The following is a 26,302-nucleotide window of genomic DNA, read 5'->3' as shown; positions in this document are numbered from 1 at the left end:
CACTTCTAGGAATCAGAAACATCAATCAGAAAGGATATATGCATCCCTATGTTCATAGCAGCACAATTTACAATAGCTAAGATTTAGAAACAGCCTAAGTGCCATCAGCAGATGAGTGTATTCAAAAACAGTGGTACATCTATGCAATGGAATACTGCGCTGCTATAAAAAAGAAGAAATTCTTACCATTTGCAACAGCATGGATGGACCTGGAGAGCATTATACTAAGCGAAATAAGTCAGTCAGAGAAAGATAAATACCACATGATCTCACTCATTTGTGGAATATAATGAACAACATAAACTGATGAACAAAAATATTTTAGAATAGAGGTAATCTTGTTATTTGCAGATTTCTAACATTTCCTACAACTTTTGTGACATGATACTATGTTAGTACAGTTTTGGTAATATTATATTTAAAATCTTTTTTTCTTGGAAAAAAATATAATAATGCAGATGAGTGGTTTTATCTCTTATGCCAGGATCTAGTTCTCTAGAGTAAGGGGTTACCTTACAATGTAAAAAAATTGCATATGGCCGAAACCGGTTTGGCTCAGTGGATAGAGCGTCAGCCTGTGGACTGAAGGGTCCCGGGTTCGATTCCGGTCAAGGGCATGTACCTGGGTTGCGGGCACATCCCCAGTGGGAGATGTGCAGGAGGCAGCTGGTCGATGTTTCTCTCTCATCGATGTTTCTGACTCTCTATCTCTCTCCCTTCCTCTCTGTAAAAAATCAATAAAATATATTTTTAAAAAAAAATTGCATATGGCCTTGCTCTAAAGATGTGGACTGGTCATGTGCTCTTACCTAGTTACCTCCACTTGGCTCTCTTGATAACAGTTTGAATACTTTCCCCCTCCTACTGCTGGTCACTGAATTCAAACCTGTGTTTCCGGCCTAACAAAACCGGCCCCCTGGCTGCCCTTCCCTCTACAGCTGGGCCCCTCTAGTCTGCCCCTCACATGCTGCCTGTCAGCTCTCCACCCAGGCCTCTGCCCTTCCTAATTCTGCCTGCTCCCTCCCCGAGGCCCTCCCAGCCCGCTCTGCCTGCTCTCACAGTTGCATCCACACAGGTGAGGCATCACCTCAGGAACCCACCCCTCAGTCCCCACTCCCCCACCCCAGTTTGGGCTTAAGGTCCTCCTATCGGTCCTCATGCAGATTTTTTTTTTTAATATATTTTATTGATTTTTTACAGAGAGGAAGGGAGAAAGATAGAGAGTTAGAAACATCGATGAGAGAGAATCATCGACTAGCTGCCTCCTGCACATCTCCCACTGGGGATGTGCCCGCAACCCAGGTACATGCCCTTGACCGGAATCGAACCCGGGACCCTTCAGTCCGCAGGCCGACGCTCTATCCACTGAGCCAAACCGGTTTTGGCCTCATGCAGATTTTGTTGAGCTCCAAACCAGTTCTCAGTCACTGTCTTGTAAGTCTGCCTCCTGAGAATTCAATGAATTGCATGCGAAATGCAATGTGCGCAGTAACTAAGTTTGCTCCTGCTCGGGCTCTCCCTCGCCTGACAGCTCCCGGCATCAGGGACTGTCTTACTGTGTCTCCCCCGCAGTGCCTGGCACACAGAACTCCGAACACCAGAGTGAGTGGACATTACCGAGCAGTGGTCATCGGCTGTTTCCCATAATGCTCAGGGACTTGCCCAGGGACCTTAGGACAGAGCATACAAAACTCTCATCACGTCACCCCAGGATTTGCCTCAACTCTTGCTTCCTGTATATCCGAGTCTTACTCACTTTTAAATGAGGATCGGAAATACAAGGCTATGTGGGGTTATGAATGAGCATTAATTTTAATCCTCAGAACAACCGCCATTGCCTGGCCACATTTTCCCCAAATTTCCCTCTGGAAGTCTGGCCCTGCCCTGTTCTTCCCTTCGTCTGGTTCCCCACCAGGCCGGGGTTTCCTATTAGGTTCCGATAGCATCCTATACTTCTTTTTTAAAAAAATATATTTTATTGATTTTTTTACAGAGAGGAAGGGAGAGGGATAGAGAGTTAGAAACATCGATGAGAGAGAAACATCGATCAGCTGCCTCCTGCACACCCCCTACTGGGGATGTGCCCACAACCAAGGTACAAGCCCTTGACCGGAATCCAACCTGGGACCCTTCAGTCCACAGGCTGACGCTCTATCCACTGAGCCAAACCGGTCAGGGCAGCATCCTATACTTCTATTACATTGGTATCGATTATTTAGCATCAGCTGGACCAAACTCCATTCAATTAAGTTCCATTAGGGCAAGCTGTCCTCAGATCCGAGCTGCTTGAATGAATCAATCGTCTCTGACCTTAGGAGCTTATGGTTTCTGAATAAAAAAGAATTGTAGAAATAAAACTAATATAGAAATAACTGCCACGGAAGAACATGATTTATGGAGGGCCAGGGGGGAAGGGGAGCATGACCCCTGGCCTGCCTGGAGCAGGGACCCACGGGCAGAGACAGGGGGAGGGAGGCAGCCACACCAGGAGCAGCACTGAGCACAGGGCAGAGGGACCAGGGGATGAAGGAGCTTAGTTTGCTGGATCCCTGGGGGGAGGCACGGAGGGACATGTGAGTGTCGGCTGGACGCAGATCGGAGGGGGCCTGGAGAAGAGGAACGGAGTTTGGTGGGACACAACCATCGCCCACGTTCAGGCAGAGGAACAACTCCATCAGCGCTCGCTCTAGGGAGATTGAGAACAAGCGTAGAGGAGACTGGAGAGAAGGCATGCGACTGAACTGAGATCTCCTAGCTCCCAATGACTCTGGTTCAGGCAAGAGCCCGAAGCAGAGCCAGAGGGCGGGTGAGAGGTGAGCCTGCCACCCCAAGACCCGGTCTCCTGTCTGAACAGCGGACAAAGTCTGCTCTACAGGGCCTATCGGTGCTACCCACTTGACCTCATCAAATCCTTAGGCAACGTCCCTTTGTGTTTGAGGAGAAAACAGGGTCAGAAGTGGGCAAGTGTGAGCCAGGTTCCAGAGCTGAGCTCACAGGGAGGCTGAGGAGAGACCCCTGCCCCCCCCCCAACCCCCACCCCCACCCCCCACCCCAGTCATGCAAATAAACTTGCTTAGCTGGGTGGTCCTTCCTAGCAGCTCTCCGGCTTCTACCAAACAGGGTGGTGGGGGTGGGAGTTCCAAGGACATTTCTCACGTCCTAACGTCCTGCTTACCATCCCTCCCGCCTCAACGAGCAGCTGCAGGTTTGGATTTTTTTGGAAAGCCAAGCTCCTTCTCCCTCTCCAGATCTTTGGCTGATGGGAGTTGAAAATGCCATTTCAAAGACCTGCACGCATCCAGTCCCCAGGCGCTCTCTTTTCCGCGGGGGGTGACCACACGCCTACATACATGTGCACCGAGCCCAGAGCTGCACACGCACCGTCAGCACGGAACCGGCCTTCAGCCAGGAAACACGAGTGGCGTTGGTAGGGCAGTTTCTTTTCCCCACGAACGTCCGGCAGGTGAGGAGATACGCATCAGCTGCCCTGGAAAGTTTGATTGAGTGGCTTTTAAAGAAACGGAGCGAGGAAGGCCCGTGCAAGGGCTGAGGTTTCCACAGGAAACTGTGCATATTCGTGGAAAAACGAAGCACGATTCACCCTAAGTGCCCAGTGTGTGCCAGGTACATCGTGCATAACCTCTCTCCAGAGCCGGGCTTTCCCACCATCCCTGCGTCCCACGGCACACGTGATACCTGTGAGAATTCAGGTCCTAGGAGAGGATGGGCCAGAGTAGCCCTGGGGGAGACGTTAACTTCCCCTCGCACATTATAAGTGCCCCCCCACACACAAATATACGTACGCATATACCTATACACAGAAATCCACACACAGCCCTCCCTCTGTATCCTCGGGTATGGGTTCCAGGGCCCCCATGGACGCTCACTCAAATGTCGTATTTGCCTATAACCTACGCACATCCTCCCATCAACTCTAAAACAGCTCTATAAAATACCTAACACCAAGGTACATGCTACGTCAATCGTTGTGCCGTGTTGTTTAGTGAATAATGACAAGAAAAAAGTCCGTACATCTTCAGTACCGGTGCAAACAAACACCCAACCATCGCCGGCTACCTACACCGTACACGTCAGCAACAGCGTAACTTTTCAGGGTATTTTTGACCGAGGTTGTGAACCTGCCCCATGCAGAACCGGTGGCTTCGGAGGGCTATGTCTGTTAATACACACAACTTCTCTCAATGAAAAGCAGGAATATCTGAAGAAATGTGTGCTCTCTCCTTCGGTGGGAAGGCACCCCTGTAGCTCAGAGCGCCCACCCCCCTGGCCCCCGTCACTGCAGTCCTACTGTGTAGCCCAGGCCGCCCAAGAGCCCGCTCCCTGCCCGCCACCAGATCCTCCCTGTGGGGTGGGCCTGAGCTCCACCCCTGGGTTACCTGGGAGCAGAAGCCTGCCATGTTCAGTGGATGAGGGGCCGCCCGCCGTCCCCCTTCTCACACTCCTCTCCCCGCTGTCAGCAGCGCCCGCCATCCCAGAGCCGGACTAAATGCCTGGCTCTGTTCACAGGCGCCAGGTGTGGGCGTTTGCCCCGATTTGAGGATTCTCACCTGGACCCTCTCACTCACAGCCATGGGTCATTGGGCGAGCATCAGCTTCCGTGTGGGTGGGTTTTCCAGCTCTGCACCAGGAAGTGAAGGAGGGTGGTGGGTGGAGGGGGAAGGGATGAGCAGAGCCAAGAACCAAGGAAAAATCGAGCAACTCCCCAGTTTTGCCCAGCAACCTCCCCACCCCACCTCCATCCCGTCTCCAATGGGAATCCGATGCCTCGTCAAGGCCCAGCCAGCCCAACACTCAGCACCTGAGCTCCTACACCTGGAGCCGGGCCTCCGCCTGCTTCTCCCCACGCACCATTCCTAGCAGCCTGTGCAACCATTTGAAGAAGTTGTAGAACCTGTTTTCAGTGTAGACCTGCACGTTCGGTCCTGGTTTCCCGGGAATTGGAACGCAGTCCAGTGAACAACCTACGTACAGAGCAGAAGAGGTTCGCCAGGCCCGAGGAGGAGGGAAAGCCCCGGGGAGGTCCAGGCTGAATGTAATTCAGACTCAGTCCGAGAGAATGTCAATCTAGGGGACAGGAACCCCTGGTAACAAAAATGCTCACCTTTCCAGAGCCCCAAACTCACCTATTTTCTTTTTAATTATTATTTTTAATATGTTTTTATTTATTTTAGAGAGAGGGGGGGAAGGGAGAGGGAGAGAGAGAGAAACACCAATGGGAGAGGGCAACCTTGATCAGCTGCCTCAGGCACGCCCTCCACTGGGGATCAGGCCTGCAACCGGGCATGTGCCCTGACCAGGAATCGAACCAGCAACCTCTTGGTGCATAGGATGACACTCAACCTATTGAGCCACACTGGCCAGGGCCCCAAACTCATCTTTTAATAGCTGGGCATTCTTTGTATGAAACATCAGTCCTACTCCCTGCCTTTTTAAGGTTCCTATCTTCCCTCCTGTGACAGATGGCACCGGACGGAGGCACTGTGTGTGGGGTCAGGACACTTGGAGTCCAGCTCCTGAGCAAGCCACTTAACTTCCCGAAGCCTCACTCCCCTCCTGGAGTTATTCCAGGATCGTCGCTGTGCCCCGGTGCCCAGCACAGTTGGAAGTCCGTAAATGAGGAGGGGTGAGCCCTGACCGGTTTGGCTCAGTGGATAAGAGCATCAGCCTGCGGACTCAAGGGTCCCAGGTTCGATTCCGGTCAAGGGCATGTACCTTGGTTGCGGGCACATCCCCAGTGGGGAGTGTGCAGGAGGCAGCTGATCGATGTATCTCTCTCATTGATGCTTCTAACTCTCTATCCCTCTCCCTTCCTCTCTGTAAAAAATCAATAAAATACAGTGGGGCCCTGACTTACGAGTTTAATTCGTTCCGAGACCGAGCTCATTACGGAGCTCGTTAACTCAAATTACTCTATCAACTCAATGCAAAAAATTGGCCGAGAGACAGCTGGTATCTCAAAAAACTGGTTAGTCGGGACACTCGTAAGACAAGGCCCCACTGTATATTTTTTTTTAAATGAGGAGGGGTGAGCGTGCAGGCAGCATGTGGGGTCAGAACGAGGGCAGTCTGTTTATCAGCTCAGAGTTGATCTAAAAAAGTATAATGTGAGTCTCAATAGACTTCCGGCCTCCATCACTTTCATTCTCTATCATGAAGAAACGCCTCATTGTGAGCTGTTTAGGGAGACTGTGATGGGAAGTTGGCGGGAAACTGACAGTGGAGAAAGCCCAAGCGGTTACGTTATTTAACCTCGGAGATAAGAGCGTTAGGGATGTGAATGTTCAGACATGAAACTGGATGAAGTCCATGCTCTGGAACGAGGGTCTGTTGGTTTCTGGGGCCTCCACACTTCGAAGAAAAGAGAAGTCAATGCTGGTTCCCCTCGTGGTGACCACAACCAGGAAGATCCTGGCCTCGCAGACCTGTCCCAGCCCAGGGCTCTGTGCGGGTCCTGCGCTCACAGACCCGCTATCCTCTCCAGGGCACATGGTGAGGCGGGCTCCACGCAGGCTGACTTCTCCCCTGGGTGCCGCAGCCCACTGCCCCGCTGCCTGTGCCCACACCTCGGGCGAGGGGCCAGGAACCTGCCGCTTCCACACGAGGGAACACGGCTTCTTCCTCCGTGCGCCCAGGACTCACCATAAACTTGATGGGAGGGGGCCGAGGAGAGGGGCGAGCTACCCCAAACTTCCCCCTGGACATCCGGCTGCTTAGTTTATGAATGAGACGCAGTGTGTGAGCGCCCCCTACTGCTCGCACCTAGAATTGAGCCCCAGGGCAGGGACTCAAAGTAATCTTTCTTTGCCTTTAAATCCAAACTTACAAAATACGTTTGTAAATCAAAGTAAAAGGCTTTCGTTTAAAATACATACTCGATGAAGCAGCTCAAACTGTTAGCCACTCACTCATTTTTAAAAAAAATATATTTTTATTGATTTCAGAGAGGAAGGGAGAGGGAGAGAGAGGTAGAAACATCAATGATGAGAGAGACTCATTGATCGGCTACCTCCTGCACACCCGCTACTGGGGAATTACCCGCAACCCCGCCTGTGCCCTTGACTGGAATCGAACTCGAGACCCTTTAGTCTGCAGGCCGATGCTCTATCCACTGAGCCAAACCAGCTAGGGCCACTCACTCATTTTTCAAAAGCCTTTGAACTAGAACAGAGCGGACTTGTCTTTTCAGCTCTGATGCTACATCCCCCTGGGTCCCAGCGAACAGCCTGGTCACTGGGGAGTGAGACAGAGGCCTCCTGCCCTTGGGCTCCCTTTGGGGATCTTCTCCAGGTCTGGGAATCTGAGCGGAGGGGACTCCTCCAGGCTCCGCAGGACTCTCCTCCTTTTCTACTCACTGCTCCAGGCCAAGGTGCCCCCATCTCTGTTGGCTCCTGTTCCCTTCACCTCCAGCTTCGCACACAGCCAGCCAGCGGTCAGCAGACATGGATGGCGGAGGGAGGAAGGCGAGGGGCAGCGCTGACCCTTCGGGTCCAGGTCAGAACGTGTTGTTCCTCTGCTCACCGCCAAGACCTCCCGTCCACACTGGCCCGGGCAGAGGAACAGGAGGAAGACAGTTGGCCCCTGAGGAAGGGAAATGCCTGGGGCTGCCAAGGAAATGGGGGAGGGAACGATTTTTGAAATGCTGAAGGAGCCATTTCGGAGGCCAGCTAGTGGAAGTGTATTTTGGCCTTTTCCTCGTGGCCTGAGCCAGTGAGTTTATTCCAGGCAGGAGAGGGCCTGGCCCAGCATCCCAGGGGCCCCGGGGGCTTCCAGAGGCAGCACAGGACTCAGTGTAGCAGCTGGTTTGCATCCTTCCTCCTCTTACGAAGGAATCTTGGGCAAGGCACCTGGCTATCCTGCTGGGTGTTCCTGGTTATGCACCACGGAGGCGCCGATGACCCCCCAGGGTCCCACCAGCACAGACACCCAGTGGGAGCCATCGAGATAACCCGGAACACCATCAGGCAGAGGCACAGACCGAGGGGTGCAGCAAGTTCCTGCCGCTACAAGCCTGTCTGTGCTCTCGCAGCGTTGGGGCGGGGACCCACATACCTCCAGCGCAGGTTGGGAGTTCTTTCACCTGTGGAGTTGAATGCGGCATTCTTCCAGGTCTAACAGGGTGCCTCGGGCGGCTGTCATCCCAGGAACTACTTCCCACTGAGCAACTGGAGGATCATGGGAAAGTCCCTGCGCATCTGAAAAGGCCCCTCTCCCTGAACTCAGCCCAGGCAGGCAGGCCCTGTGACCTCAGGCCCTGGGACCTCACACGGACTAAGGGACTAGGAATGTGAACTCTCCCCAGCCCTGGACCTGCTTTCTTTCTTTCTCTCTTTCGTTCTTTCTTTCTTTTTAATTGATTTTTATTTTACTTATATTTTTATTGATTTCAGAGAGGGAGAGGGAGAGAGAGAGATAGAAACATCAATGATGAGGATCATTGATTGGCTGCCTCCTGCATGCCCCACAATGGGAATTGATTGAGCCTGAAACCCAGGCATGTGCCCTGACCAGGAATCGAACCCGCCACTATTTAGTGTACAGGATGATGCTGCAACCAACTGAGCTACCCGGCCGGGACCAGGACCTGCTTCTAGGTGTCTGCCTGGTCTGGGCCTGATGAGCCGGTAGCAGCCCCACATCCTACATTGATTGCCCTTCCCCATCACAAGTGGCACAGAGGGCCCACAACAAAGACTCCTCATCCATTCCTCTGGTTTCTGTAAACAAGTTTGTCACCAGGTCTCCCCAACAGTCACATGTTCTAAACACTTATTTCCATTTTTCTAGTTTGTTTCTGGGCTATTTTCCTGTCCTATCAGGTATTTCATATTAGATTATGAAATTCAAAGGTGTCTGATGCCCTTTTGATTTTGTGGACTGTTTTCTGAAGGTACTGCCGTGTGAAGAGATTGAGAGGCACCCGGCCAGTGTGGCTCAGTGGTTGAGCATCGACCTATGAACCAGGAGGTCATGGCTCCATTCCTGGTCAGGGCACATGCCCAGGTTGCAGGCTTGATCCCCAATAGAGGGCGTGCAGGAGACAGCTGATCAATGATTCTCTCATCATTGATGCTTCTATCTTCCCTCTCCCTCTCTCTCTGAAATCAATAAAAAAAAAAAAAATTAAGAGGTCAAGAGACTTACTGGACCTGGTTCCTATCCTCCCCACCACCCCCAACACACACACACACACACTCCACCGTGTTCTTGTAGCTCTTTGGAAAAAGCGCAGGCAGAGGATGCAAGAACGCCCTTTTTGAGTTAAACGAGTCCACATGCAGTTCCAGGGGAGGGGTCTGGCTCAGAGACTGTTATTCTCCATCTCAGGGGTGTGGGCAGGGAAATGGTGACATGTCCAAGGTGAAGGACACATGCAGTGGAGTAAGCACAGCGCCAAGGGAGAGGGAAAGTGTGGTCAGCATCCCAGGAAAATACACACACCCTCCCTCTGGGAGCGGCTGTGGAAGAAACAGACAGTTTCTTTTAATTTTTTAAAAATATATTTTTATTGATTTCAGAGAGGAAGGAAGAGGGAGAGATGGAAACATCAATGACGGGAGAGAATCAAGGGAAGAACAATACTTAAAAATCGGTCCTTTTCCTCCTCCTCCATGGGGAAACAGCTCTGGGCGTGACTTCAGGGAACAATGAGGGGAGGGGTGAGGACAGAAGGGAGCCTCGGAGCTGCCCACACAGGACGCTGGAACTGGGGAACAGGGAATGGGGGGGAAGCAGGAAGAGGTAATGGAATTCCTTGAAGTCCTAAGAGTTAGGGTTCCATCCAGCATCGTGTCATCTCTGGAGGCAGAATAGGCCACAAGGCAATGTGCCAACGCTGCTCTGAGGATCGGAGCTGCTCTTTCTTCTGCATCTTTCCTGGGAAGGGGTGGGGCACCTGAACATAAAGACACTGTAGACAGGCCTCCCCTTGTGCTCAGCGGTGCCAGGCCCCGCTCACTCCTGCTCTCCCCGATGTGCTGCTGCAGCTCCCTCTCCTCTCCTGGCCCTGGCACGGCTCAGAAGGGCACCTCCGAGGAGAGCCAGGCCGATCCCTGGCTGCCAGCTGGGTCGCAGGAGCCTGTGCCCCCACATAGACATGGAGGGAAGACCGGGGCACAAACCTGTGGGCATCTTCCCTCCCTGCCGTCGAGGCCAATGCCTGTCCCATGGAAGAGGCTTGAGCCATCCTCCAGGCAATCCCCCCGCATAGCAAGAGGCGATAAACATTCATGCTCCTGCTTTGGGGATTAGCCTCACCTTTCTCTGTGTTATCTGGTGGCTTTCCAGACTCCCATCCTCATTGTCACCCTGAAGAATCCCAGCCCGGTGACCAGGGCCAGACCTGAGAGCAGTTACCTGCCACCTCTCCCAGTGGAAGGGGCCTGCAGACCCCCCAGAGCCCACACCACAGGGCCGCAGCTAGGGGATTGGAAGAAGTCGTTTCCACCTCCCGGCTGACTGCAGGCCTCGCTCCACCCCATCAGAGCCTTCGCAGGCCCTGCTCCTGCCCCGTTCACACTCTGTAGCCCCCTTAGGGTCCCCAGAGATGCCACCTGTGTAAGGCTGCAGGATGAACTACACCGTTTATGGGGCCTGTACAAAATGAAAATGCAGGGCCTCTTGTTCAAAAATTAAGCATTTGCCCAGCCGGTGTGGCTCAGTGGTTGAGCACTGACCTACGAACCAGGAAGTCACGGTTTGATTCCCCATCAGGGCACATGCCCGGGTTGCTGGCTCCATCCCCAGTGTGGGGTGTGCAGGAGGCAGCCAACCAATGTTTCTCTCTCATCATTGATGCTTCTATCTCTCTCTCCCTCCCCCTTCCTCTCTGAAATCAATAAAAACATATTTTTTAAAAAAGAACTCCCAAAGTCCTCCCTAGGTCCTTGACACTGTCCCTCTGGGTCACCCCAAGCAAGGAGAACATCTATAAGAATAAAAGCGTAATATGCTAATTAGACCAGACATCCTTCTGGATGTCCTTCCAGACAACCTTCTGGACGAAGCCAGGGCTGCAAGGGAAGCTCGGGTCCCGGGTGCCGAGGGAAGCCAGTGCCGGCAGCTGGGGGAAAGAAGGCCTACTCTTGCACGAATTTTGTGCATCGGGGCTCTAGTTTTAAATAATCAATTAAAACTCAAAGGATTATGGATGGACTAGAGAGGTGAGAGCCTGTAAGCAAGGCAGCACGACTCCTCCAAGGTCGCAGGACCCCTCATGCCTGCATGTGTAAGCACGCCCACAAACACACGTGTAAGCACGCACACACATGTGTAAGCACACACACATGTAAGCACATGCACACGCACCGTATATGTAACTACCTCCCCACCTAATGGAAAGTTCTACTTCCTCCTTTCTTTCTGAGACAAAGCAGGGCACCAGGCCCTGTTCTCGGAAGCTACAGGTACGAACAGAAACCCAGCCCTTGCTGGCCGGAGAAGGCCCTGAGCCCTGTGGCCCCCACTCTCAGCCTGGCTCCAGGGTCAGCACTGCAGTAAGAACAAAAATACTTAAAAAGAAATAAAGTATTTTACTCAAACACACAAACACACTCTGAACCCCAGCTGGGAGCTGGTAGAACAGTTCGCGTCGTAGACCTGTCTGTCATCCAGGGTCCTCCGGGCCCGGCTTCCTGAAGAGCGTGTCCCCAGGAGCCACAGCGCCCAGACCCACTCTGGGGCAGCATGGGGGCTGGGCCTGGATCAGAGGTGAGGAAGCCGATGTCCAGGGACGGGCCCGGCTGCCTCGGTCTGGAGGGACCGGCTGCGGTCTCAGGCTTCTGCTCCAGGTCAGCGCCGGCAACCTCCTCTCCCCACCTCCCAGCCCCACTTCGGAGATTGAGGGAGGTGAGAGGCTCTGCTGGCTGGTCCTCCATCTGCAGAGTCCTGGGGATTCAGCTCAGTCTGTGGGGGGCCTGAGGCAGGGGTGCAGGTAGCGACCGGTGCTCAGCCCACAGGGGTGCACGTCGGGGTGACCAGTGGATGGCCCCTGCCTCTACACCCCAGTCTGCTCTTTAATCCAGTCCCGAAAAATCGGGAGCCTCGTGTACACGCCCGGCTTGTCCCTCTGAGCGCAGCCTTCGCCCCAGCTCACCACGCCGGCCTGGAAGATCCGCCCATCCGCCTCCACGCTGGACAGGGGGCCCCCGGAATCGCCCTGAGGAGAGACAAGTCCTGAGTGTCCTGCCCACCTTCCCAGGCCCACCCCGCCCGCCCGGCTCCCAGCACCCACCTGGCAGGCGTCCACGCCCCCGCTCAGGTAGCCCACGCACATCATGCGCGGGGTGATCTGCTGGGGCAACAGCTTCTCGCAGGTCGTCTGGTTGATGATGCGGATCTCGCCCTTCTGCAGGATCAGCACCACGGTGCCTGTCGAGAGGGCAGGGCGGGCTGAGCTGGGTGGGCAGGTGGGCTCCTGGGGCCACGCCACATGGGGACGGCACCCTCCAAGGTGCTCCCGCAGCAATAACTAGACTAACAACATTCTGGACACAACCCAAGCCTGAGGCGGACAAACGGCTAAGCAACTGATGACGCATCTGCCGTCGGAGATTGTGCAGCCACGTAAGCCATTAGGCGGCAGGCCCCAAAAGACCCCCTATACACCACGGAACAGCTTTGAGAATAAGGAACAGAAAGCGGCCCTGGCAGTTTGCTCAGTGGTTAGAGTACTGACCCTTGGACTGAAGGGTCGCAGGTTCGATTCCCAGTCAAGGGCATGTACCTTGGTTGCAGGTTCCCCAGGTAGGGGCGCATGCGGAAGGCAACCAATCGATGTGTTTCTTTCACTTCGATGTTTCTCTCTCTCTCTCTCTCTCTCTCTCTCTTTCTCTATCTCTCCTCTCCCCTCCCTTCCACTCTCTCTAGAAATCAATGGGGAAAATATCCTCAGGTGAGGATTAAAAAAAAAAAAAAAAGGAGGAAGAAAGGACCATAAAATGCCTTAAGTCAGGTTATTTTTCTTTCCTCTCCATAGCCTACAGATTCTAGCAGCTAGTATAGCAGATCAGAACCGAGTGCTTCAATACAACATTTACCAATTAAGGGCCCTCATGGAGGCAGAAGGAGAGAAGAGGCCAGGCTCCCCCAACACTGGTCCCCGATACAGGCACCGCTCCACAGGCCCCTAAATCACACTGTTTCCACACAGTGCTCTTATGTTCCCTGACACCCTTTATCTTCATTTTACAGGCGAACAAACAGGCTCAGAGTTTAAGCAACTCGCCAAAGTCATGCAACCAGGATGTCCATCCAAAGCCCGGCCTCCCAATCTGCCCCCCACCCCCCCCCCCCGCAACACCCCCCTCACTCTGGACAGTCAGGTCCTACCAGGGGAGGGAGGCGGGGCAGGCCAGCTCACCTCCCTCGTAGGTGTGGCCCCAGCCGGTGACCCAGATGGCCTTGCCCGTGGGGAAGTCGTGCGAGGTGTCGGGCAGGCAGATGGGCCGCACGGTGTTGCTGTACTCGACCGGCCGCTCCAGCTCCAGCAGCGCGATGTCGTAGTCGAAGGTGAAGTCGTTGAAGGAAGGGTGGGTGATGATGCGCTTCAGGCCGCGCTCCTGCACCCCCGAGGCGCTGCGCTTGCTCTGGTCGTGTAGGCCCAGGAAGGCCTTCCACATGGTGTGGTCGGAGTACCTGCAGAGGGAGCCAGAGAGCACCCCGTGAGCTACCTGCCACTCACCTGCCCCTCACCTGCCACACACTGTGAGGGGAGTGTGGCTCCTGCTTGGCCGCCGCCCTCAACTGGAAGCTAGGTGCCTCCTACCACCTCACTCAACCCCCAATCCCTCTTTTAATTCATTTTTTATCTGTTTACCAAAAAAATACCTTATTGTATCTTACTAATCTCATCTTTCACAGAAGGAATAACACAGAACTCAATCCAAATGCTTTTCTAATACAGTGGCGTCTACTGTAGGTACCAACAGACTTGAAAAAAATGCATTGAACTTGACCTATCGGGTTTGCTGCTGGTAGCAGGATCGCGGTAGCAATTCTGGAAGTGTCTCGTGTTTACTAGAGGGCTGAACACATAACGACAAGACATTGATGTTGGGGGTCAAATTCTGACGTGGGAAAAGGGGGCCACAAATCAGGAGGGGGCAGAGGAAGAGCCCTGTGCTGCTGACACACAGGGTAGCAGGACACACTCCTGATTTTTCCACAAACGCACCCTAAAAGCAGTAACATCCCCAATACCAGCCAGAACTTGGTTTCTAAATATCCTTCTCCATTCAAAGGAACCAAGGCTCCCTGGAGAAATGGCTGTTTTCAGGTCTGGAGCAAGGAAACAATAAAGCCAGCCTAGACCATGTATTTAACGGAAGTGAGTGGGTTCTGAAACAGTGATGAGCCAGCAGGGCAAGGCGCTCACGGGCCAAACTCAGGATCCTCTGAACACGCACATACACAACAGGCTTCGTTACTGCACACGCTGAATAACAGAGAAGGGGGAACGGAAGCCCATGAGTTCATCCTGAGTCTAAAAAATCATTCCAAAAAATTAATGAGGAGGAGGAAAGGTATGCTTTACAGAAAAACCAGCTAATAAATACAGAAGAAAGGGTGGATGATAAATCGCATTTTGCACCCACCACAGCAGTAACCAACACATGCAAGAATCATTGAGGAGCCCGGCTAGCGTGGTTCAGTGGTTGAGCATCGACCTATGAACCAGAAGGTCATGGTTCAACTCCCGGTCAGGGCACATGCCCGGGTTGCAGGCTCAATCCCCAACGTGAGGCGTGCAGGAGGCAGCCAATCAATGTTTCTCTCTCATCATTGATGTTTCTATCTCTCTCTCCTTCTCCCTTCCTCTCTGAAATCAAATATATATAAATAAACGAATCATTGAGGAATGCTACAACCACTGGATAAAAGATTGTTGGGGAACACTTGATATTCACACTGACTCAAAGTGTCATCCAAGATTACTTATTCACAGCCCCGGGGGGAAGTACCTCTAGGGTGGGGAAACCCAGGGACACCACATAATCCAACTTTCCTCCCAGTCGGATACCGTCTGCTTCCTGAGGACACAATATCACCGAGGCAGTATTTCCTACAAAAATGTGTAACTGAACTCTAATCGAGAAACAACAATCAGAAAAACCCAAACTGAGAGACAGTCTATAAAACAACTGGGCGGGACTTTTAAAAAATGCAATGCCAACATAGACCAAAAATTAAAGGCTTGGGGGAGCTGTTTCAGACTTAAAAGAGACTAAAGAAAACCAATGAGGCCTGGCCGGCGTGGCTCAGTGGTTGAGCACCGACCTATGAACCAGGTGGTCACGGTTCGATTCCCAGTCAGGGAACACGGCTGGGTTTCAGGTTCGATCCCCAGTGTGGGGCGTGCCGAAGGCAGCCAGTCAATGATTCTCTCTCATCAGTGACGTTTCTATCTCTCTCTCCCTCTCCCTTCTCCTCTGAAATCAATAAAAAAATAGAAAATAAAATATAACGTGAAGTTTAAAACAAAATATGTGTGTGCATGGGCATGCGCGAAGAGATAAAACTAAAACAAATGTGGTAAAATTCAATAATTAGTGAAACAGGTCAAGGATATGAGGGAGTCCACTGTACTTTTTATTCTTTCATGATACTCGCAACTTTGTTGTAGGTTTGAATTTTTTTTTTCAAAATAAAAAACTGGGAAAATAGGTCTTTAAAACAGAAAACGTATATGATCTCAAACCTCTCGGGAAGTCAGGAGGCTACTCAACCCAGCCCTGCAGACTCACCCTTGGGCGCCTGTCACCCCGTCCCTTCCCAGAGCCCTGCCCAGAGCCAGGTCCGGCAACCCTCTGCTGACTCAGCACCCACCCCCACCCCTCCATTCTTGCCGCCCCTCCCTACGGAGTCTCACACCCAGAACTTTTGGCCTCTAGGTTCACTCTAATCTGTTGCTGCCAGATAACAGCTCCCTAAGGACCTCTTTGTCATACTCGACAGCCTAACCTGAGTCCCCAGACTTACCCAGTCAGCCTCACCTCACCAACTGGCATTCCACATCCCCCACTAATTCTGCCTCACCCTTTCTAACTTTCCTCCCCGTCATCCTCATAGTCAACCATGTCCTCATCCATTCATCTATTTCTTTACTCAATAATTACTGGGCATCTCTGATGTTCTAGGAATTGCACTAGACCGAGTCTTTGAGTTCACAGTGAACATGGGGAAGGACCCAGGAGAACGGCCACGACACAGTGCACGAAGTGTCCCTCAGAGGGGTGGGCAGACCCTACAGGAGAGCGTGGAGTGGAGGCGGGAGGCGGGACAGGGAGCGGGTCATGGAGCAGGCCTTGGAGACCTAATAGGACTTGGTCAGATCGACAGGTGGGGAGAAAGCAGCATATTCAGAGAGAGAGCAAAGAGGGCCCGGCGTGGCTCAGTGGTTGAGGGTCGACCTAGGAACCAGGAGGTCACGGTTCAATTCCCGGTCAGGGCACATGCCTGGGTTGCGGGCTTGATCCCCAGTGTGGGGTGTGCAGGAGGCAGCTGATCAATGATTCTCTCTCATCATTGATGTTTCTATCTCTGCCTCTCCCTTCCTCTCTGAAATCAATAAAATATACTTTAAAAAAAACAGAGAGAGCAAAGGGAATGTGTAGACAGCCCCCCAAATTGAACATATGGACAGTGTGAGGCCAGGACAGGCGGCTGAGGTTGAAGAGACCGGATGGAGTGGCGTGTGGGTCACGCTGCGGCATTTCTACGCCACCCTGCAAGCCACGGCTGGCATATAAGGAAGGGTTGACAGGATCAGGGTAGCTCATTGGAAAGACGGCTCTGCCACTGGGGAGTACAGACTGGAAGTGCTCAGAGGAAGCGACAAGATCAGGCAGGGCTGCTGCAGCCACCTGGGCCGGGGTGCCGAGGCGGAGGCCTTGTGAGTGGGAAAGGGCAGAGCAGCTCTCGGGATACGGAGGAGGCCAGGGCCTGCGGATGGAAGGATACGACAGGGTGGGGGAGGAGGGGAGTCCCCTGTCCCCTCTGGCTCCATCTTCCTGGGATCCCATCACCTGCCACGGACGTCCCTCTGTCAGCCCTGTGCTGCTGCGGAGCCCTGTGCCCCAAGACTCTCCACCCCTGCCCCAGCCAGGCCCACCCACCCAGCAACCCCAACTCCAGCCACAGCGTCTTCCCCATAAAGCCCATGGTACCCAGCTGAGGACGGTCTGAGCCAACCTCGTCTCTACCTGTTTCAGGTCACACCCTACCGGTAACAGAAGCCGAGGTCCCGGTGACTGCCCTGGTGTGGGAGAGGACACTGGGGGAAGTAAACAGTCGGACGGGGCTGACTGCTCGCCAAGCGCTCCTTCTAGGTCCACAGATCATGTCATTTTCTCTCCCGAACAGCCCTTCCAGGCGGGGCCGCCCATTCTCAGATGAGGACTCACGCACAAAGAGGCGAAGTAACTTGCTCACCCAAGATCACACAGCTAGCAAGTCACAGATGATCCAAACCAGCAACCTAGGCCCTCAGCCACAACATGATACCTCCTCTCGGGAAGGACTGCGAGCATCTGAGACCTAGAAATGCGTCCATAGCAACCGCTCTCTAGGTCCCTGCACTCTCCACACCTGCCTCTGCTCACAGCTCTCCCTCTGTCTCAGTCTGTCTCCTGGTCCAGTGACAAACGCCCTCGCATGTCACACCCAGACCAGACGCCCCTGCCCACAAGGCATGCCTCACAGCCGCCCTCCCCAGACCTCGGGCAGAATTCTAGTCACTTCTGCCCATGGTGGAGTTGGAGTGAAGTTGACAGAATGGGAAGAGGAAGGACAGTCAGGTGCGCAAGGCCGCACTGCCCAGCGAGGCCCCAAGGACCACAGTGCCGACTCCATTCCCGCCACCCACGTGCCGTCTGGCCATGCCCACATCTGCGCCTGGGAACTCCGTGGTGCCATAGGCCCTGTCCCTCGGGAATCCCATGGCTGCCCTCTCCCTGGCAACCCGGCTCCTCACGGAGCGTGTGGCGGACCAGCACAAACTCACAGGAAGGCCCCGAGCGTGGGAACCCCTGGAGCGTGGGAATGTCTGTGCCCTGTGCCCGCAGCGCCAGGAGCAAGCTGTCCCCTAGACTCCCTCCTGAAGCCGCTGGCCAGCCCGTCCTGAGACCCCAGCACAAGCCTTCCTAGGGACTGTCCCGGTGCTGGGATCGAGGCTGAGCCGGACCTGCGGTTACAATGTGCCGAGCACCTACTGTGCACAGACGCAGAGCCCAGCACTTCATGTTTAATCCTCACCATCGAAGGCTACGAACTCCCAGTGCCACCGAGAAGCCTGAGGCCCGGGAGTGTGAATACCTGCCCGTGGCCACCTGCCGGTCCCTGCTCAGCTGGTCTGAGCAAGTCCCGGGGAGCCCGTTAAGTGCAGCGACGGCCCAGCAGGCTGTGGGTCCACACACCTGGGCCCGGGTCTCGCTCTGCCACTCAGTACCTGGGCACCCCTGAGCAAACGGGCTTACCTCCCTGAACCTATGTTTCTGTACAATGCCGGGTGAGCAGACCTGCCTGACCGGGTCGCTAGGAAAACACTTAGGTCAGTGATGGCGAACCTTTTGAGCTCGGCGTGTCAGCATTTTGAAAAACCCTAACTTAACTCTGGTGCCGTGTCACATCTAGAAATTTTTTGATCTTTGCAATCATAGTAAAACACTTATATTTTTGATATTTATTTTATATATTTAAATGCCATTTAACAAAGAAAAATCAACCAAAAAAATGAGTTCACGTGTCAGAGGTGTCATAGGTTCGCCAACACTGACTTAGGTGGTGCTTGCCTGAGAGGGGTCCCCTACGAGACGCCTGTTTTCATTATTGCTGTGGGTAGCCGCATCCTGGGTGTCTGCGCCCTCCAGCCCGGCCCCAGCGCCAGCCCACCTTCATGACTCAGACACAGGCCTTCCAAACCCAGAACCCCACCCCGTAGCTCACTTGAATCCTCGGTCGTCGACGAAGCAGTGCGCGGCGGACACCATCCAGCTGGGGGAGATGAGCGAGGCCCCGCACACGTGGCCCTGGCCCAGCCCATGCAGGCTCACCTGCCAGGGCCACTCGCCTTCTTCAGCATCCTTGCCTCCGACCACCCGGGACTGCCTGCTGAAGGCCCGCAGCCCGCAGTCTGCGAGGGGCCGGGACCCGAAGGAAGAGCAGGGAGTTAGGGTGGGTGCCAGCTCCAGGCCCCGCCTCAGGCCCAGGGAGAGCCCGTGGGGGGGGGGGGGGGGGGGGGGCGGCGGTCGCCTCGCAGTGGGCACAGCACTGCTGGTGCCATTGTGGCATGACAGACCCTACAAGCGAGGATCTCTGAGCCTCAGACCCACTGACTTCCACGGGGCCCCTTCCCTGCTCCCAAGGTCAATACCCTCACATCCCCCCAGCCTTCCCCGCACCCTGAACAAATGCATTCGGGCGCCTGCAGACACCTGCTGGTTTGCTTAGATGACCAGGGGTGCCATTTGCCTAGATTTCCCTGGCAAACGCTGAAGACACAGCTCAGAGGGAGCACGGGCGGGTGACATGAAGTCAGAGAACAGCTGCTATGCTCAGATATAACTTGGACCAGGGCTTCTGGCACACACACACGAGGCTGCAAACTAAAGCATGGGGTGGGGTGCAGGCAAACACTGGTGAAGGCTGGGGAACTGTGCCCCCTCCCCTGGGCAGGACAGGAAAGCCAGGTCCAGAAGCAGAGGCCAACACCGACTTAGGTGGTGCAGACGATGCCCACATCTGCACCTGGGAACTCCGTGGTGCCACAGGCCCTGTCTCTCAGGAAGCCCGTGGCTGCCCTCTCCCTGGCAGCCCCGCCGGGACCAGGACAACTGAGCTGCTGGCTGCCTTGGGCCTTGCCTCCCGGACCCAGAGCACACCCCTCGTGCCAGTCAACAAGTCGGCAAGGTCATCCCTTCCTCCGGGCAGCAGCCAGGGCAGAAATGGGTTCGGGAGGCCCTGGCGGGTTCCGCCTCTATCTGTGCCCGCACCGTGGACCCCCTGTGCCCGAGGGCGGGCCCGCTCACCGCAGTTCTTCTCATCCGAGCCGTCGCTACAGTCCTTCTTCCCGTCACACTCGGGGTTGGTCTTGCTCAAGCAGAGCCCGTTGTGGCAGCGGTAGGTGTGTTTGGTGCAGGTGACGACAGCCCCTGCGTGGGGAGCAGGACATGGGGAGCAAGTCAGTTCCACTGGGGACCTCGTCAGCAGCCTGCCATCCAGCCATCTACGCCCCTCACTCAGGCCCGGCCCACCCGCCACCCCACTGTCCACTGTCCTTCCAGCCCTGCCCAGGGTCCTCCACATTCTGGAAGGTTCTCCCTCTGCGGACGCCCTTGCGTCAAGAAGGCAGTTTGTGTTTATTAAGCTCTGTACGTACTGCATGTGAGTGTGCTTGGGCGGCTTCCCGGGAGCAGGAGGAACCCCCTAAAGGTCAGAGGGCGGGGCCAGGCCTTACCGCCGCTGCACTTGGCCTCATCGGACCCGTCCCCACAGTTGTCCTTCCCATCACATCGCTGGCTCTCCGGAATGCACTTCCCGTTGCCACACTTGAAGTTCTTATCTGGACAACCTAGGAAGCAGAAAGCACTGTCAGGGGTCCAAGTCCCAGCTGAGTGGACCGCAGGGAGCCGGGCCCCCCCGGGGACCCCCCCTGGGCAGCCCCCATGGGCACTCACTGCACTCCAGCTCGTCGCTGTTGTCCCCGCAGTCGTTCACGGTGTCGCACACCCAGAAGAGGGGCTTGCAGAACTTGTTCTTGCACGTGAACTGGTAGGTGGCGTTGCATTCTGGGGGGGCGAGGGCGGCAGTCAGCTGGGGGGGCTCAGCGGGATGTGAGCCCCCAGCTCACTCGTCACTCACTGCTTCCCTGGGAAGCTGCCGGGGGACCTGGTCCCTGGAGAGTATCCGGGTGCCCCGCTCACCGCCTAGGGAGCTGCTCCACGGGGCCAAGGCTCCACACAGCCGAGCGAGGGAGGGCTAGATGTCTACTCGGGGATGGGCACAACCTCCCACCACTTCCCGCCACCTCCCGCCACCTCAGGCCACCGGGACCAGCTGACAGGCGCCAGGGCACAGCAAGGGCAAGAGAGGACGTCCCGGCCCACGGCCCCACTCACTGCAGTCGAGCTCGTCGCTGTGGTCGGCGCAGTCGGCCCAGCCATCGCAGCGCAGCTCGTTCCCAATGCAGCGCCCCGTGTTGCACATGAACTTCCCTGGGCACGCTGCGGGGAGAGGACAGGCCTGAGGTCCGGGCCTCCACCCGCCTCCACAGCCGGTTCCCCGCCTCACCTCCCTCCCCAGAGCCAACCTCGCAGCCACACTGAGGAGTAACGAAAACTGGCCAGTCCAGCCCTGAATGGAGGGCAGCAGGCTGCCACGGGCACCAGAGGGCAGGGTCTCCGGGTTCACCAAGCATGGCCAGGGGGTGCTTACAGCCGAAACAGGAAGGCTGGCCCAGGTCCCTCCCGACGGCCCTTGGCCCAACCCCGGGAGCTCAGGGCAAAGCAGAGAGGGGCTGGCTGGGTGTTCTGTGGCCCCCGAGTGCCAGGCACCCCAGAGCGACACAGAGCAACAGCAGCTGGGCAGCTCGGGAATGTGGGTGTCCTGTCCCACATTTCCCTAATCAAGGCATTTCCCGAATTCCCGTGTTTCTGAAATGGGAAGGTGTCTGACACCTATGTCATCAGGCAGACGGCGAGGTTCGGGGAGACCATTGTCACTTTGTCTGCATCGGTAGCTTAGTCACCTATCCTAGGGGTTTGCTCAGCCAGTTTCTCTTGGTGGAGAGCCATGCAGTAGAATTTTAAATTAAAACCTTGGACTCCTGTGTACAGTTAAAATGTCTTTCAAAAGGTTATTCTCCGATGAAGGGCCGACACACAAAAAAACAAACAGTTGTATGTGGAAGAACCGCTACTCACACCACAGACAGTGAGATTAAAGGCAACAGAAACTGCTAGATCCCTCAGGGGCAGCTCATGCACCTGTCAGAGCCAGGAGCAGTTAGCGTGGTGTTCACGCCCAGAAGTTTCTAACGTCTCAAAATTATGCTATTAACCATAAAGGTGCTAAAAGGCCAAGCACTGATGATCAGTGATACCGAACCACAGGGACAGGTGGTCCAAAGGCACCCAGGGTCCTCGGGCTGAGGGGCCGCATCTGGGGCCGACGGGCGTGGTATGTGCCCGTGTTCACGGGGGTCTTTCTTTTTTTTTTTTAAATATATTTTATTGATTTTTTACAGAGAGGAAGGGAGAGAGATAGATAGTTAGAAACATCGATGGGAGAGAAAGATCGACCAGCTGCCTCCTGCACATCCCCCACAGGGGATGTGCCCGCAACCCAGGTACATGCCCTTGACCGGAATCGAACCCGGGACCTTTCAGTCCGCAGGCCGACGCTCTATCCACTGAGCCAAACCGGTTTTGGCAACGGGGGTCTTTCTTACATGCACGGCCCAGCCGGTGTGGCTCAGTGGTTGAGCGTCGACCTATGAACCAGGAGGTCATGATTGGATTCCCAGTCAGGGCACATGCCCGGGTGGCCGGCTCGATCCCCAGTAGGGGGCACGCAGGAGGCAGCGATCAATGACGTTTCTCTCTCTCTCCCTCTCCCTTCCTCTCTGAAATCAATAAAAATATCTTTAAAAAAAATAGATTTAAAAAAAATTCATGCATGTAAGGTAGCCTTTTTCCGCTCAGAAGGCTGCCAGAGGGACAGGCGCCTCACACTGCCTGGTGTCTTAGGATGAGGAAGGCCCGACGCTAAGAAGATGCAGCACGGAGGACCCTTCCCTCCAGCCAGGTTCCTCCTTCCGAAGAAGCCACTCACGGTCACTGGAGTCATAGGACAGGTACTCGGCCAAGAAGCCCGTGTCGGTGTAGGACTGGTCCGAATGGAAGCGTACCGTGATCCTGCTGCTCTTGCTGGCGACCACAAACTGGGACTTCTCTCCGCAGAACCTGGGGGGGAAGCCAACTGTAGGCAGAGGATCCCCCCCTCCCAGGACATGGGCACCCCCCCCCCACATGGGCACCAGGCCCGCTCCCTGACTCCCCGGCCAGTGCCCCCACTCGCCGGCTTGCTCCCCCACTCCCCAGCCGACCCCCCTCCCCCAGGCACTCACTTCTCCCCGTTGACCTCCACATAGTCCTTGGGGCACGTGCCCACGGGCACATTGGGCTCCCACAGGTAGAAGACTTTGAAGGACACCTTCACGTTTCGGTTGTGGGGCACCTGCAGAAAGACACGCTGCTGGGTCTCCGCGGCTTCTTTCCCTCTTTCCCAAACCCGAGGGTGTCCGCGGCGGCCATGGGGCTGGGAGGAGGGGGTGGGCAGGGAACGTGGCTGCTGCTTCTCCTCTCGGGCCACGGAGGCAACATGCCACCCAGAGCAGGAGGGGTCGGGGGCCGTGTTTGGAAGAACCTCTAGACTCAGGAGCAAGAGACACGGTTATAGCGCTAAAGCAGGCTGGGCCCGGCCAGTGTGGCTCAGTGGTTGGCGTGTTGACCTATGAACCAGGAGGTTATGGTTCGATTCCCAGTCAAGGGCACATGCCCGGGTTGCGGCTCGATCCCTAGTGTGGGGCGTGCAGGAGGCAACCAATCAATGATTCTCTCTCATCATTTATGTTACTATTTCTCTCTCCCTCTCCCTTCCTCTTTCTGAAATCAATAAAAACATATTAAAAAAAAAAAAAAGGGGCTGAAAGGTCCTCCCATTATTTTCGAGGGAGGAAAAGGAGATGGATCTGGGATTGGGAGGGCGTGAGAAGCAGTGCCGTGGGCGGGACTCTTGTCCCAGAGCCATTCAGCAAGTGCGCTCAGCGGCACATGCCCACTCCAACCTCGTCGGCCCCACCGCACCTCTGGCTGGGAGCAGCCACCAGCCCTCCTACATGACCCAGAGCAAGCTACCCCCGCCCCTGCCCACGGCCCCCAGACAGCCACGGAGGAGCTGGGACCTGAGTCTGGGTCTGCCTGACTTCGCAGCAGGTCAGCCCCACACAACCCTGCCACGCACGACCCTGCCACCCGTGCGATTCACACCTGCAGCCTTGCGGGGCGGCCAAGGAGCTCACCCACTCTGCGCTCCTCACGTGCCATCCGGAGCGTCCCTTCCTCCCTCTGCCTCTCTCTCTCTCATCCACCTCTCTGACCCCTCCCTCGCCTCCCCCCACAGCTCCTACCTCGATCTGCCACGTGCAGTTGATGTTGGGAGGGTAGTGGCCCGGGTGGTAGGGGCTGCTGAATGTCCCATGGGTATCATATAAGTAGCCTCCACAGCCTGAGAGGGAAGAGGAGAAAGAGCACGAGGACTGAGCACGGGCTGGGCCAGACGGAGGGGCAGGCGGAGCGGCCTGAGGCCAAGCCAGGGCTGTCCGCTGCAGGCCTGGCAGCTGGGCACCGGGAGGCTCCACAGCCAGTGCTGGGAGGCTGACGGCGTTGGCAGGGCTCCGGACCCAGGTGAAGGGCTAATGGTCTATGGCTTAAGTTTCCAGCCTCTGTCACCGACCTGGCCAGCCCACCACTGCCTGCTGTCCCCTTCCCCCTCTGCCCACCCCTGCCCCTGGCCCTCCTGCCCCTGCCCCCACCCCTCCCCTTCTTACCACTCATCTTGGGCAGCTGGAAGAACACGGCTTCAAAGCCAGGGTGTCGCCGCTCCGTGTTGGTTATCAGCGTGACGAGCAGGACATTCTGGGAGGAGATGAAGGTCAGGTTGTAGGAGGAGGTGTAGGTGCCACACAGCCTGTGGGGGCAAAAGAGGCGGGCGTTAGTGAGGGCAAACAGAAGCCACGCAGAGGGGACCCAAGGACCCCGCCCCTAACCCTGAGCCCCTTCACAAAAGGCCCGCCCCACACAGGACCTCAGGAAGGATTTAATGGTAAGACGGTCCGTCTGAAATAGCAAAACCTCAGAAACACTGACTGCCTAACACTGGAGGGTTCGTTAAACTACAGGCTAACTCATAGCAGTAACAGGAGTCGCAACACTACGAACTACTGACATTCATTGCTTTTATAGCCATTAACTCCGGTGGCTTCACAGCCACTGCGTACAGTACAGACGATCAGCCCCATTTTACAGATAAGGACACTGAGGCATGGAGAGGTGAACTAATGATTCCACAGTCAGTCAGTGTCGGGGCTGAATTCAAGCCCGGGCATCAGGCTCCGGAGCCCACGTGGCCAAGGACCATGTCTTGCTGCCTCTCAGCTACACCACGTCTGTCCCACCGGAAAACGAGGCTCAGAGACAGAATTAGAGATTTGGAAAGACCATCACAATCAAGGGTGGGGCAAATGTAGGTTTAAAATTGTGAGTACGTGAAACGGAAGGCTTTATTCTTGTATTATTCATGAATTGTTGTATTACTAGAGGCCTGGTGCACGAAATTCGTGCAAGAGTAGGCCTTCCTTCACCTGGCTGCCGGCACCGGCTTCCCTCTGGCACCCGGGACCGGGGCTTCCCTGGCAGCCCGGGCTTTGTCCGGAAGGAAGTCCGGCCTAATTAGCATATTACACTTTTATTATTACAGAGTTTCCATACAAACAACCGTAAACCTACTTTTGCCCTATTCTGTATACTTCATTTTTATTTATTCTTTTATTTTCCCTTCATTTTATTTTAAACTTCATTTTTTAAAAGCAGATAACAAAACCAAAGGTGCTGTATAACCCTATATCCTATATAATAAAAGCCTAATATGCTAAGTGTCCAGTCCTCCGTTCAACCAATCAATGAGTAATATGCTAATGATATGCTAAGGCTGCTCAACTGCTTGCTATGACATGCACTGACCACGGGGGGGCAGATGCTCCAACCGGTAGGATAGCTTGCTGCTAGGGTCTGGCCAATTGGGACTGAGTGAGGAGCAGGCCTAAGCCATCAGTTGGACATCCCCCGAGGGCTCCCGGACTGCAAGAGGGTGCAGGCTGGACTGAGGGACCCCCACCCCAAAGTGCATGAATTTCGTCCACCGGGCCTCTAGTTTAAATATAATCACAAACAGACACTCACACAGCAGAAAAGTCTGGAAGAACAGACATCACAAAATCAGCAGTGATTGTTTCTGGAAAGTAAGATTATGAACGATGTAGGTCCCCCTTACGCATGCCTGTTTTCCACTCCTGCCTCCCAGGAGATGTGTTTATTTTTAGTACAGTTAGTAAAGTAGGAGGGAGAGAACCCTGCACCCAAAGGGGTGTGGACAGAGGTCCTGATGCTAAGCTGTGGCAGCAGATGGTTCCCCCTGGGTTTGGGCTTGACTTTTAGCCTATCATTCATCC

At 55.0% G+C, this 26,302-nt stretch overlaps 1 protein-coding gene across 1 annotated transcript in view; it reads right to left on the bottom strand.

The window, feature by feature from the left end:
• Positions 1-11,529: 11,529 nt before the first annotated feature.
• ST14 (ST14 transmembrane serine protease matriptase) overlaps positions 11,530-26,302 on the bottom strand; it is a 37,983-nt gene continuing 23,210 nt past the window's right edge. The window contains exons 8-19 of the mRNA XM_070399437.1: positions 24,623-24,762; positions 24,203-24,300; positions 23,141-23,250; positions 22,846-22,976; positions 21,132-21,236; positions 20,691-20,801; positions 20,471-20,584; positions 20,043-20,165; positions 18,961-19,147; positions 13,379-13,653; positions 12,251-12,387; positions 11,530-12,175 (exon numbers count right to left, since the gene is read on the bottom strand). Of these exons, the coding sequence (XP_070255538.1) occupies positions 12,014-12,175; positions 12,251-12,387; positions 13,379-13,653; positions 18,961-19,147; positions 20,043-20,165; positions 20,471-20,584; positions 20,691-20,801; positions 21,132-21,236; positions 22,846-22,976; positions 23,141-23,250; positions 24,203-24,300; positions 24,623-24,762 (1,693 nt within the window). The 3' untranslated portion in view covers positions 11,530-12,013. The remainder of the gene's footprint in view (positions 12,176-12,250; positions 12,388-13,378; positions 13,654-18,960; positions 19,148-20,042; positions 20,166-20,470; positions 20,585-20,690; positions 20,802-21,131; positions 21,237-22,845; positions 22,977-23,140; positions 23,251-24,202; positions 24,301-24,622; positions 24,763-26,302) is intronic.

The sequence above is a fragment of the Myotis yumanensis genome, unplaced genomic scaffold (assembly GCF_028538775.1).
Source record: "Myotis yumanensis isolate MYYU_CA2020_CCGP unplaced genomic scaffold, mMyoYum1.0.hap1 SCAF_19, whole genome shotgun sequence".
NCBI lineage: Eukaryota > Metazoa > Chordata > Mammalia > Chiroptera > Vespertilionidae > Myotis > Myotis yumanensis.
This window is presented reverse-complemented; position numbering and strand designations above follow the sequence as displayed.